At 48.3% G+C, this 14,583-nt stretch overlaps 1 protein-coding gene across 4 annotated transcripts in view; it reads right to left on the bottom strand.

Moving 5' to 3' along the window:
- LOC118776860 (caskin-2-like) overlaps window positions 1–14,583 on the bottom strand; it is a 62,868-nt gene that overhangs the window by 21,093 nt on the left and 27,192 nt on the right. For all 4 annotated transcript variants that reach the window (XM_036527495.1, XM_036527486.1, XM_036527478.1 and 1 more), the window contains exons 3-6: window positions 11,904–11,955; window positions 4,271–4,368; window positions 3,406–3,551; window positions 730–825 (exon numbers count right to left, since the gene is read on the bottom strand). In XM_036527495.1, the coding sequence (XP_036383388.1) occupies window positions 730–825; window positions 3,406–3,551; window positions 4,271–4,368; window positions 11,904–11,955 (392 nt within the window). The remainder of the gene's footprint in view (window positions 1–729; window positions 826–3,405; window positions 3,552–4,270; window positions 4,369–11,903; window positions 11,956–14,583) is intronic.

A 14,583-nucleotide genomic window follows, 5' to 3' on the forward strand; every position in this document is an offset into this window, starting at 1 on the left:
TGTACAAAAAGGAAAGAAACATTAATACCCAGCTTCCACAACCAGTCTAAAAACTACTGCCAGAGATACTGTTATGCAAGACACATTCCCACCGCATCTCCAAGACAATGGAGACAGTGCAGTCAATGAGCCATAGATGTGGTTGCATGTCACAGGCACTACGCTTCACTGCTGCATCAGTCCTTGGCTCAGAGAGGTATACATTATTAGGTTTAGAGCACTATCGAACAGTTAATTGCAAGATAACAATTAAGCAACTGCAGTTAATTGCAAGAGACATTTTAAACACACAGCCTGACAGTGTATGAGCAATCCAGCTAACTTATTTTGTGTCAAAGCTGTCATCTGACTGAGTAACCAGCATCACTAGCTGTGCAGTAAGGGAACTTTGCTGTGACTGATGATTTCATATTGTCTCTGTTCCCAGCCTAAGCTTTTTGTATGCACCTTTATAAGTTCCTCTGGATAAGAGCACCTGCTACATGTAAATGTTAATGTAAGGGGAGCACACTGTTTTGACCAAACTAGCAAAACATTCATCGGCTAGACTGAACCCTTTTCAAGGTTGGCCAGGAGAAAAATCTACTCTTCCAGCAGCTTTCCAACATGTTTGTGGATTCTTAAACAGTAACTCTGGAAAGATTCAAACATTCATATTGGTTTAAATTGGGGGGACACACTTCCAATTTGCACATAGCCTGTCTCGCCTCCCTTCCCCCTCGGACTCACCTTCAGCCTCCCGAACTCACAGGCCAGGTCCAGTGGCGTCTTCTTGGCCTTGTTGACAATGCAGGGGTTCGACTGGTGCTGGAGCAGCATTTCAGACTGGGGAATATAGAAAGGACACACTGGGGTTACTGTAGGCACTACATGGTGTGTATGTGTGTGCATGTACATATATGTGGTGGGGGAGGTTTTGAGGGAAGGGGACACAGTATGCAAAAGCAGACCAGCAGCTGTATTTCATTATCTGGTGAAGCTTACAGAGAACACATTTTCTGCAAAAAAGGTGCTAAAAAGCACAAAAATTCCACACAAAGCTCTAACGCGCAAGATGTGAATTTTTCATGTCGAGAAACTCACTAACAAACTAGATCACATTGGTATTTTTCAGGCAAGTCTTTGTTTCATAAACAATGCTGTGAATTCCTTGTTATCTCAGAGTGTTTTTAACAATGTCCTGGTAAGCAGTACTGGCTCACGGTAAAATACCTGATCCTTACATAGGTGTCTGCTGCCTCAGGCATACAATGCAGAATTTTAGTTTTACAAACAGCTTGCTTTTGACTTCAGGGTACAACACTAAATCTCTAACCTCCCCTGTTCTTTTGACTGTGGCTCTGCAATTAGAGGGAAGAGAAAAAAAAAAAAAAAAAAAACAACACACCCCGTGTCATTCTAAACATCTGGCTGACGGTGTAAAGTGAGCAGGTCTGAGCTCATGGAAGCCCCTAATTTCTCTCACTGGAGCCTCTCTAAGCCTCCTCAACCCCCACCCCCCCCATTCCTGCCTTGTCCAAGGCTACACTCTTCAAGGGTCCTCTGCCCGCAGAGGGATTTCAGCATTGACCGTTCCAGGCAAATGCCTCGTTCAGCACCGAGCTGGGATTATTCTCCCAAGATCTTTAACAGATGTGTGTGCGTGCGTGTGTGTGCGTGTGTGTGCATGTGCGTGCGGAGAGGGGGGTACATAAGAGGGTCGGTGGGTAGGGTGTTCAAAGAGCCCCTCTTCTTTAACTCGAGATATCGCATTTAAATCCTTAAAAAGGATCCCGACCATGGACCGTAACCTTAGCTGTAATCCGCACCAGATCTTGGAGGAAGTGCATACTGCTGTGGTGCTCATGCACTAAGCCACTGCTGCCATCACTATCATCACCAGCAGCAGTGGCAGCAGCACCGGCAGCTGCGGTGCGGGGGCAGCAGTAATCTGTTTGCAATAAGGGAGATCTCCTCCATGCCGAGTGCACTGAAAACCGGGGTAGGCCACGGGCCCTTCAGCGGCTCAGCAGCCCAACCGCAGGGCGCAGGCGCTGCATACAGTGGTCAAAGCCAGCTCCTCTCATTCCAGTCCTTTCTGCTTGCTTTCTCTCCTCATCCTGGTTTCTCCACTGACCAGGTGAGGATGTTCTGCAAAGCTGGAGGAGCCCATATTCAGGCATTATCGCCAGAGGGAATCTTCCCAGGAAACACCCGACCTTCACTTCATACTGCATGTTGTCAGGCATCCAGGCATCTTCACCTATCAACTGCTTCTGACTTCTGTGAGTTCTGTGTTCTTTACATGGCTGGGAATAGAGCCTTTCTTTCTATTCAATAGCTCAGATCAGCTGGTACTTGATAATCAAGGTCTCCGTACGGGCAAGGTTGCTTTCAGAAATAGCACTGGTATTGTGCAATGGTCCTCCCATTCGACTTGATGGCAGTAGTACAGTAACAACAGCACAGTTACAAAGTAACAAGGCTTACAGTTGAAAATTAGAGCTGTGATACCCATGGCATTCATCTCCTGTTTACCCACCCACAGGGATCTACCAACACTGGGCCACTTCAAGCATATTACTGCCACTGTTCTATACTACTGCAAAGAGAAAGAATCAATCAAGGCCACGTGTTCCCCATTCTTGCCCTGAACTTCACATTTATTGACACCATTCTGTTACTCACTAGTGACAATGTGCCAGTAAGAAATGTCATTATATTATATTCCCCGATTCAATCTTACCCTTTTCATGATGCAAGACTAAAATCAAATGTGTATCAGCGATCAGATGCAAGTAAGCTGCTGACTGTGACACGGAAGAACGTGGAGGCAAACAGCCAAGCATCAATCTCTTCTCATACGCACAGTGAACCTTGTGACTCATGTTCTGGACATTGAAGAAACAAAAGTGCGGCATCAGCAAGCTTCAAAGAGCCCGCACCGTGACGGAGACTGATGCGGCAGAACTGACAACGGGGCTCTGTGATCACGATTTCCACATCTCCGACAGATTCTCTGCTTCCAATCAATTCCTGAGGGATTTGGAGACTTAGAGAAGTGACCGATGAGCACAAAAAGGGGCAGGTCAGTCACGGCTCTGAACGTTCTAACAATGTATATGAGTGTACACAGGGGCGACAGTGTAGCATGGTGGTTAAGGAGCAGGTCTTGTAACCGAAATGTTCGATTCCCCGCTGGGGCACTGCTGTTGTACCCCTGGGCAAGGTACTTAACCCACAAGTAAAAAATATCCAGATGTATAAATGGATAACATTGTAAAAAAAAAACTGTACCACTCTGAATAAGAGTGTCTGCTCAGTGCCAATAATGTAATGTAATAATGTAAGAGGTGTAGAAAGGGTGTAAGAAAGGATGAGTGCCCTGTGAGAGCTGTGAGCGGCAGAGGGACAGCGCGTACTCACCACCTCGTAGTGGCCGTACTGGGCGGCCAGGTGCAGCGGGATCTGTCCGTCCTGCGAGGAGCTGTTGACGGAGGCACCGGCGCGCAGCAGCATCAGCACCGAGTCGGCCTTGCCCTGCCAGGCCGCGTAGTGCAGCGGGCGCATTCCTGCAGGGGGCAGCAGAGACACTGTCACAGCCAGGCAGCACAGCCAGGGCAGGGCCGCGCGAACCCGACTCCCTCTCTTTCGCGGTAACTTTGTTGCAGGCCGAGATTGGATTTTGCCCCAATGTTTTGAAAGCGAGCTATATTTACCCAGAAGCGAACACACAGAGGCAGACGCTTAATCACAAGGACTCCCACGGAAACTGCACTGCGAGTCCTGAGTTTTAGCAAAAGAGCTACCATCATGCAGTGTGATCACAAGCCTGCAAAACTGAAAAACATCTCCCTTCAAATCAATACCGCTAATTAAAAATGACACGACTGTCGGCAAAACTGTGGTCTCTGCTGCGCTTTTAGGTTTCCCTCTGTTCCAACACCCATTTCTGCAGAGCGAGTTCTAACACTACTGTGAAGAGACGATCCTTTTTTGCATGGTGCAAACAGGAGGCAAATTGAGGAGCACATTTTCATTCCTTGTCCAACAGGCTCTTTTACGGCCTGAGGTCATTGTGTGAGCTGTGATCATGTGGATGCTGAGACCAAGCCGCTGTAATGGGTGCTACACAGCAGACAACTTCAGTGCAAAACATGAATGATTATGCACAAACATGAATGGAATAATCCACTCGAAAAAAAAAAAAAACAAAGCAAAAAAGTGTGATGTGTAGTGCATGGGCTGCTGGGTCAAGGAGGGTGCAGTCACTGTCCTAATTATTTCTCACCGTTGCTGTCCTTGATGTCCACCGTAGCCTGGGCCTCCAGCAGGAGGGAGATGAGGTCCGTGGTGCCCGTGAGAGCTGCGTGGTGCAGCGCCGAAAACCTGCCGAGGAAGAGGAGAGAGGAAGAGGAGGTGAGGCAGCTTTCCTTTCAGACTGATGTGGGACTCTGAGTCCCTTTAACCCTGCAGTAAAGCTACTGAACATCCACACAGGCAGAGCACCAGAGCAGCAAAGCACTGCAGCACACTCCAATGGGACGATACTGCACAATATATAACCTCACTGCTGTTCAATCAGAGGCTGACTGTGACTGTAACAGGTACAAGAAAAAAGCTCTTAAATTTTTCAACCTGATCTTTACATTTTGTAGCCGAAGGCCACCGGCGTTCTCTCCTGAGGGCGGTGTTCCTCGCAGAAAGCGCCGGTCCCGGATGCCAATGATTACCTGGGACCAGGGAGGCGTGGAGACATAAAAACTCAACAGCTCTGGAGGTGGGCCTGAGACAGGCCGGCAGGAAGTCCCCCGGGTGTCGTGTTGCTGTTTGTTTGTTGCGTTGGGAGTCGCACGACATCCCGCCGAGGGGCAAATTAAAAAGCATAAATTGCGGGGTGGAATTTGCTTTCATTGTGAGGGAGCGGCGTTTGTCAGCACACCAAAGGGAACGCGTGCCCCGCAGAGGTCCCGCAAGCAGACTGCCGAACTCAACAAGACTGGTAAATTACAGCCCTGCCGCTGCCGCTCAAATAAAGAGACACGACACATAAATCTCCCCTCAGAACCTCCCACATCTCAGACCGAGCACGGGCCACAACACCCCCAAAGCATCTCTCCCTTCATGTCAAAGGCGGAGGTACCTGTCATCCACAAAGCCGTGCAGAAAAAGGAATGACAAGACGGGGAAATTAAAGAAAGCAGAAAATCAGCACTCTGGAGTTTAAACCGATGTTTACAGCAAGCGGTCTGACTCAAGGCTGTTTTATTTTTCTTTTCTTGAGGAGTGCGGTGTGAGGCAAGAGCTTGGGGAAATTCTAGATGAGAGGGAAAATGATGCGAAGGCGCTCGGTATGCGGCGCTCTCGACGTTCTTCAGGAAACCGGGTTCAGCTGAGGTTTACTCTGCCCCTGCAGTGGCGGGGACAGCGATACAGCGCATTTCTGACGTCGGCCCACGCAGCAGCACAATGGAGTTGTCATAATGTGTGTCAGAACAAGTTGATTATTTTTTAATTTCGGCTTCATTTGCCGGAGCTTAGGCAGCCTTCCTCCAGCACTCGGGCAGACATCCGCGTTTGAGGACCGCGAGCGGGGGTCTAATGAGCAGGCTCTAATCCCGAAACATGTCCTGCAGCAGCCTCTCTGGCTCGCTGTGATAAAAATAATTTGGAATGAAAAATGTATTAGAGCAGAAGCGCTCCACATCCCTCAGTGGTGTGGCTCTTCAAACACAATTCTCTTGTCTGAGGACGTTCAATAGGCTTGTTGTGTAACTGTATTAAGTATTTAGGGTGGCAGGATTTCATGAAGACAAAAACCTGGCCCATCTGTCAGCGTGCTGTTCCCGTGCAAACTGCACTATTAAACTTGAACTTCTAATGAAAGTGAGAGAGTGTGGTGTAATGTAACCAGGATAGCCTAGTGTAACCAGGATGCTCGTGTTTTATATTGTCTTGACACAAAGCAGGTGCTGTCAATGTTGAGCAACAAAACACCTGTGTCCTTTAATGGCATGAGAAATTAATAACAAAGTAATAGGCAGCTGACAGGTGTAAATATAATGTATAAACATGAAAAAAAAAATGAACAGTAGAAAAAAGGCCACAATCACTGGAAATCAGCTCAGCAATGCTGTGTGTGATGGTGGATAAGGGATGAGCAAATATCTGCTTAACAAGACAGCAAAAGACAGCTTTCAAAAGCTCAGTCCAAAGTGCAAAGACATCACCAGTCAAAACAAACAGAAAACAAGCCCCTACGCTAAACCGCTCTCTAGAAACTTCTCAGGCCCCTCAAGATTACTAGATCTTCCTAAGAATAATCTGTCCTGCTTCCTGAAAATCCAGGTCGGTGAGGTATCTTTGGCAGCTTGACTTGGTTGCTTCCATGTCCTGTCTTACTCTCTCCTCCCTCCACCCTCTCTCTCCCTCCCTCTCTCTCTCTCTCACAGGCCCTCACATGCTCTGTGCTGAGCGAGTGTTGACTCATGGTGACTGGTGACTGTTTGTTAACCTCAGTGTGGCCTTCCAAAGCTTCTCCACACACACACATATCACATTGCCATGACAGGAGCCCCACAGCATGCACACACAGGCTAGAGGATAATGATCTGCGCTGCGCTCGGCACTCGGGCACGCACGCACACGCACGCATACTGTACACGCACACAAAGGCACCCGGAGCCCAAAAATTCCACCTCCGCAATGACTGACAGGGCGCATCCCATCCCCTCCCTGACCTCTTCCGGGTCTTGCTGCGGGACACAGACCGGCGCTGGCTGCGTTTGATGCGGAGGGGAGGTGAGCCTCTCTCCTGCCCATTTACGCTCTCGGCCTCAATGAGCGCTTAGGGAAAGCAGCACGGCAGGAGGAGCGGGGCCAGCGCGAGTTGAAGCGTGGGACCGGGGTGTGAGTGAGCACGTCAGCGCGGAGGTGAGAGGCCCAAGGGACACAATTGGCCTCTGTGTGGCCTGCGCCCCTCTCCCCTACCACAGCTTTGGCAAGGCAGAGACCCCGGTGCTGCGAGCCCATGAAAGAGCTCAGTGTTCTGCTGAGAGAGGGCTCGCCTCCCTGCGCACCACTCCAACCCCCCCCCACTCCCTGAGGTACTCTCACTCTGTTTCACAGAGGTCAGGCTCTTAAGAAACAGCAAGCCACGGCTGACACGGCAGCCCCCACCAGCCTGCCCGAGTGCTAGAGATCTCAGTGCAAGGACTGAGGGATAGAGAGGGGAGTCCTCTCCTCTCCTTTCAGTAATCCTTCCACATTCCCTTCCCAGCTCCCCCATATCCTACCACCCCGCGGCAGTGAGATCATCCAAGAAGCGGGAGAAGATGTGTTCCGGGGAATGTGTAACAGGAGAGAGGCCGAATCCGCACCTCCTCGCACCTGGGACATGACGCATTGTGTTCATTGTGTCAAAACCCCTCTCCAAAAACAGCCTTCTCTCACCACCTGCCACTCCAAGAGACTTCTTTGATGGGAGACTACTGTCTCGTGTTGTCTGACTGTATGTCAGAGTCATGTTTTTTTTTTTTTTAACAGACATATCAGAGCAGGGATGACTTCATGCTGAATTTTCACCTACAATCAACATCAGAATGGCTGTGCCTCAGGGCTATGTGCTGTCGCCTGGCCTGTTCATTCTAGTTACAAATACCTGTTCGGCTCTGTAATGAAGCCATTAATGCCGCTCTGATAGGTCTTTTAACATTCCACGGAGCGAACGACAAAGAGCTGACAGGGAGAGTCACACAACGGCGCTCAAGCACGTCCTGACGCGGAGCACATGAAGACCAAAGAGGTAGCGACTGCCGCTACGGAAGGATGACAGTGTGTATGTGTCAGTGCACAGGACGAACGCTGACTGGCCCGGGAGCGCAAATGTCTCAGTGTGCAGCTCGTGACAGAAAACCGAACTGGGATACAAGCAGGGACCGCATGCTGAAGAGCAGTAAAGAGGCTGTCTTACACCAAAATCAACATCTTTGATGTGTGTAACCCAGTTTTATCACCGTTTCATAAAGGCTTCGTAAACGCGGCTCACTGCTTGGGAGGAGCTCTTTCTGTTCATAACAGCAACAGCAAAAAAAAAAAACTTAGGAAATTTGGTATTGGAGTAGTGTGTGCTTGGAAAATATCTGAGCTTTATATATGAGAAAAGCAAGTTCAATCTTGCCAGGAAGACTGAAAGCGACCCTACTTCTATCCTACAGAGCGAATACGTTGAATTTCCCTTGGCTCAGTGGTCCTGGCAAAAACGTCTCAAAATGCCTCTAAATGTTTAAAAGGCACGCTGGTACACTCAGGCATGCTGGTCTTTATCACAAAGAGCAAACAGAAATGGACCTTTTAAAAGTTGATGAGACTCTGATGCATATAAAGCGTCTTTCAACTAAAGGCCAAACTGCATGAAAGGCAAACTGCACTCAGTGCCAGTAAAATTATTAGCCAGTTATGTGTATACCGCCTATGAAACAGATCCCATCATAAGAGTCACAGTAGGATATTAGGTCCAAGGCATTCTGGTTCAGTAAAAATACAATGTAAATTCTAATGAGAGGCTTTCTTCATAAAAGACTGGCACATCTCCATCACGGCTGACTTCCAGAAGGAATCACCCATTTTCGGATTGTCGATTTAATGTCAGAGTTTAATCAACGTCAGATTTTTTCGCTTCTTTTCTTCAGATGCCAGGGATTTTTTGAAGAAGGCGCACAGAGGGGCCCTGTGTGGACTCCACACAATGGGCAGGGCTCTGTCCAATCTCCCACGCACCGAGGTCTCCATTCAGACTCCAGCATTCCAGTGGCCTTTTCCATGGAAACGTACCCCACACCAAACCAAGTCACAAGAAGTATGACGTTCTTTTCGGACGTCCGCAGGGAACGAAGCGCTTCTGTGAAGTGATACTGAAAACTTTCTGGACTAGACCAGACCTCCATGGGACGCTGAACGCGACGCTATGCAAGCGCGCGGCCTTCAGGGAGAAGCTCACAGAACTGCACAGAGAAAAATCTGAGAGGGCCTCTTAACATGGAAGTGGATACTGAGAATGGCAATGTCTGTCACCAACAATAAGCCTCTGATGTGCTTTGATCAACAGGGCTCTGGAGGAGCAGAATTGGTAAAAAGCAACGGCTTTGTCAACACACACACACACACAGACACACACACAGACACACACACAGACACACACAGACACACACTAGCAAGCAGCAGACAGTACGGGCATGCCTGATGATGCTAATGACACCTTATGAATGGGTGACACACCTCAGGAAGATGCAGTGTTCTTGCTTCTACACACCCTGTCAGCTCCTGCCTGACACACGCTTCAGGAGAGATGAATCAGTGTGTTTTTCCGCAGGCACATGCACGGACACTCCCTCCCTACAAGTCCTCACCTGAAGCCCACTGCGTTCCAAATCACCATTCCACCCCTGTGCATATTTAGGAGCAGAGTCATGCCTACTGATGTTTTTCTGGGCTAAGGCTGGTAACACTGCCGCCTTTGTAAGGGATATTCCAATTTTATCAAGCTTATATTCATTTATTTTCAGCCCTTATCAATTTCCTTTTTTAATTCACAGCAGAACACTATCTCTGGGGGGGGGGGGGGGGGGACATCTGTCTTCCACTTGTGCAATACACTGCCTGTCTTAAAGGTGAATGCCCCAACAATAATCACTGTTATTCAAGCAATCACATTCTTTGGTTATGAGTTTTTGTGTTTTAGTATTTAGTTTTAGTTTTAGTTTACTGATGCCTGTATGTGTTTATTAGTGTGTGCACGCGTGTATGTGTCTGCACATACATGTGTTACTGCTTTTATTCTTTTTTTTTGCATGTTTTTATTATCGTGTGTATCTGTGTGTGTGCGTGTGTGTGTGTGTGTGTGTGTGTGTGTGCCCATGCATGTACGTACGTGCGCGTGCGTGCGTGTGTGTAGTGCTGCTCACTGGCTGGGGGAGAGAGCAGTGTGGTTCCACTGCCAGCAGCACTGATGAATAATGGAGTAGCTCTCCTTGTCTGTGACTCGCTCTCCCTGAGGAAGCTGTTGGGGGCACCACGCACTACACATGAAAGCACAAATTAGCACTGAAACATGCTAATGCTCGGGCCAAACATCGTCAAGCTGTGCTTTCAACTTTCTCATTCTTTCAGTTCCTTGGTGAGCCCCAACGCCCGGATTCTGCTGCAGTCCCCAGGGTAACAAGTTTTCTGCCGCTTTGTAAACACTCATATCTGATCAGTTCTGGTCCGCCCCTCCCTCCCCATCTCCCCGACCCACTGCTGAACTTACTACGTTCACTGGAATGCTCATAAAAAGAGAAGACTTGTAAACACAACAAAACAAGCACTAAAAATGCAGCCAAAGTGCCTGCTTTAATGTGCCAGACACAAGCCTCATTCACACAGTAGTCTTGTGTCAGCTTTGAGAAAAGCACTCCTCTCTACCTGGTTATTCCACTCCCAGGTCATTCACTCTTTCATTTTCTGTTCGGCAGAGCTTCAGTACTAAATGCAGTTTAAAGATACGCAGTATTCATTATCTATGATGCACTCAACCAGAATGTCCACGGAAGAAATCTGGGGTATCTTATCAGCTCAAGACGTGACTGAGATTCCGAACGCCGATGTCTGAGACTGGAGTCATAACATCTACTGTCATACTGTAACAAGAAAATATCACACAAGAGAAAGAAAGCCGATCCTGCTGATCTGCTAATGGGAAAACAAAAGCGTTTTGAAGTCAGCACTTTCAGCATCACACGAGGTAACGGGGGAGGTCTGTAGTTAGCAATGCCTTTGGGAATACAGAAACGAAAGCGCAAGGGCTGCAGCTTTCTGCGACGACACGTCCGGTTTTCCTGTGGACACAATTAAGCATGCTCACGCGGATCTATTTACCACGGCCCCACGCCTACCCCAAACCCCCCAGTTCACACCCCCCCCCCCCCACTCAGCACCCACCCGCCTCCTTCACTACATCACACTGGATCCCTCTACAAAGGCCCCCGGCACATAGAGAGTTGCAGCAGGGCCACTATATACTGACAGTGAAATGCCTAAAACATATTCCAGTGCACTGAAAAGTGTGCTTTAATTAGCACACAGTGGTTTTGGGGAAGGGGACCAATAATGCTCGCACCTGCGTGTGTGTACGTGTGTGACATTTCCCTCACCAACAGCTCATTTCCGGTTCTGCACCGCGGGCTCTGCAAAGTAGTCAGCATAGCGGGTTTTATTTATCTTCTCTTGCTTGAGTGTACATTCCCCTCCACAGCAAATAAACTGAGGCGAGAGGTGAAACCGCCACGGAGAGTGCAGGCCTTGGTCTATCTCCCTTAGGAATGTCGGGAGACGTAGACGCCCTGCCTTTCAGAGATTCAGCTGGTGATTTCTCACAGGGTGCACAATGTGCTGGCAGTCTGTCACGTAGAGGTGTGCGCAATTCTTATCTCCACAGTCTTGCAACTGGGACTGCATGGGCCGCACGGAGCGAGACACGAGCAGGCTAGAGGAGACAAGCAAGGCAGGGAGGGGTTGAGGGTTTACATGGAACCTTTGAATTCCCTGACGCCGCCTTGCCTCAAAAGCAGGAAGCGAGGGACGTGACCACGTAGTCATATACTGGTGAATATTTGACTGTTTACGACTGGCAATGGGGTGTGGAAGGTATCTGAGCTAAGGTATTTTTATGAGCCCAGTAGAATGCCATCCAGCATCAAAGGAACACCATGCATCACCACAGGAAGAGAATTTGGTTAATGAAAATGATGCTGCACGACCAACACAGTGGAAAGTCAGACAGGGAAACTTTCTTGTTGGTCACCTTAGTGACACAAATACTAGTGTACATAACACTAGCCTACAGCCTTCTGTAATGCCATGAATGTGTGTCACTGCCAGGCACTTACCCATCTGAATCTTGATAGTTGATATTCAGTCTCTTTGTGGAGCCCAATAACTCTGAAAAAGACACAGGACCAGACAAACAATTAGGGTGTGATATCACTTTTAACAATTGAGTACTGATGAAATGACTTCACTTGTTTCACTTGCTCAGCTTCAGCCAGAAAGGAGTACTCCCCTTCTGAGTGATATTGTTTTTTTTTTCCCATTTACAGGTCCATAAACAAAGGTGTCAAATTGAAAGGTGGCCCCTTGCCCATTGCGAACCTTCAAACCTATGACCTTTAGAGAAACATGTCAACAAGACTATAAGACTGACAATTACAGAAACCTCAACTAAAGCATAATTCTTTTAAAAACCCAGATACAGTAAAAAACTTACTAACTAATAATATCCATTTAATATCCAAATAATACCCAAACTCTGCACCATGACTACTTCATTCACTCTCCTGATATGATCCTCGGAGCTCCTCTGGCGCTAAGCAGCCGCAGCTCCTTGTCACAGTCCAATGACAAAGGGCTGTTTGCATTCTGTCACAACAAGCTGCTCATTCCGATTTATTCTGAAGAATGCGTCTTGGTTGTGCAAGCGCTCAGAGGTTAAGACAGCCGTTGCCCCCCTATCAGAGGGGCAAAACGTAATTACCCTCATCCCATTCCAACAGCTCGGCTCTGACAACCGTGTACGTATGCAGCGCAAACCAGATTAGGAGTGATTCCCTTGAGTAACTACTCTTTCATATTTACAAAGTAAGAGGGATCCCCAGCTGTCCTGTCTCTTTAGCCTCCTGCCTCTGATTAAGGTAATTACAGACAAATTGCTCCTTTAAGACCATTCAGGGGAGCAATGAATACCAGGTTCTGTGTTCCACACAATGACTGCACAGAGAGGAAGCCGTAGAGCAATTAAATCCTCTTCTCCTTGGACCGTCATGCACGACGGCCACACAATCGGACCGGGCGAACGTGCATGCATACACAGGCAACCTTTTCAAGTGCAATGTTGTCACTGTAGCTGACAACTTATTTTCGAGGGGGGAGAGAAAAGATGAGCTCTGTGTATTGGTGTGTATAGGCCTAATGTGGCACACTGTAGGGAAGCGGGATGGCTTTGACCAGCTGAACACCGCTGTAAACCTATCCTCTCTTAAAAGCACTACTAGGCTCAGTGAGGCTCAGAAACGAGCCATTCAAAGTAAGGTGTCATTTCTTCAAGGGTTCCAGCAGAACTTAAACAAGTAACCAAGTAAAAGGACCTAGGTGACACCTGCCGGAGCGTTGATTCGTTGAGGTAGGCAGAGGGTCAGTGTTTTTCCAGCGCCCGGAAAACAAGAGTCACGGCAAGTTAAAAGTTTGGTTTTCCCACAGGCCTTGCGGTCGTCTAGTTTCCCCCTCCCTTCTGACACCAGCACCAACCTCACAGACATTGAGTGATTGGACTGACCCCCCCCCGCATCAGAGGGCAGTTCATTAACCCCCTGACCCGGGGTCAACCTCTGCAGCCAGGTCAGAGGACATTAAAAGGGCTGAATGGGGTGCAAAGAGGACAGCATTTGGAGTGGGCAGCATTGGCCTTTGTTCTTCTGCAATTATGGCCCCGATCCATCAGAGCCCCCCTGGCTTTAATTAAAGACAATATTGTCGCTGGGCCCTGCAGGGTTTCCACACAACAGTCTTGTGAAAGATCATCTTACGGGGGGGACACAGGCCTCCTTGGCATCCTCAGACCTAATCAGTAAATCTTAGTGGCTCTCCACTTAGCCCTCCACTGGCTGCTCCAATTCACCCCGCGACGGCGGTCGCCCTCCCTGCCTGGGACGTGATTGGGACTATGTTTCCACTCCGCTCCCCCGAAAACCGAAATTTAATCTGAGCTGTGGCAGAGACGTGCTGAATAATCTCATTGTGCCGTGATAGTCAGCAGTGGAAGGCATTTCATCCCCTCTTCTGACAGAGCCTTGTCATCAGTTTAAAAAGAGCAGCTCCCTCGCTTCATTCTGCCCTTGCTGGGCGCAGCTCTTTCATGTGCGCCTGTTCCGCGGGACGTCACTCCGCCGCCGCTGTGAGTGCCGCAATCAGCCAGCTTTACCATTGGATCACAATATAAAAATAGCTACCCGCTCTCATGTATTACAATAATGACACAAGTTATTCTGTCAAGAAAATAAGTCAGACTTTTTAGATTGTAGAGCTGCTTAAAGGGGGGGGGGAAGTATTGTAAGAGCTTCTTTTATTAGGCTGTTGCCATGTTAGATGGCAAAACTGTCAGTTTCAGTCTCCTGGGGAGATTGTTTGTTAGCATCAAAGGTTACTGGAGTCAAAGGACAGGCCACATAGGGACACAGGGCAGGGTGAGGCCTGAAAACACACCCATGGAAAAGGAAACAAGACAACCAGAGTCCTTCAGCTCACCAAAGCCTTTCACAAACACACTGCTTCCCCTCTCAAAACATTCTGAACAATAAGGAGCGGGTGACCAAAACACTGAAGATGCACTTTGAAGTAAAGTGCTATATACCCGGATTTCCACTTTCAATTTCACAAAAGGAGCACGGTACAAGCTTGTTGCCCCTTTGAAGACAAACACAGTTAAGTAATTGAGAAGCTGCTAGTACAAACCATTCAGTGAAACAGAAATCAGAGCCTTTTGAAAAATGAATTAAAAAAAAAAATACACTGCAA

Source organism: Megalops cyprinoides, chromosome 1 (assembly GCF_013368585.1).
Source record: "Megalops cyprinoides isolate fMegCyp1 chromosome 1, fMegCyp1.pri, whole genome shotgun sequence".
NCBI classification, from domain to species: Eukaryota; Metazoa; Chordata; class Actinopteri; order Elopiformes; family Megalopidae; genus Megalops; species Megalops cyprinoides.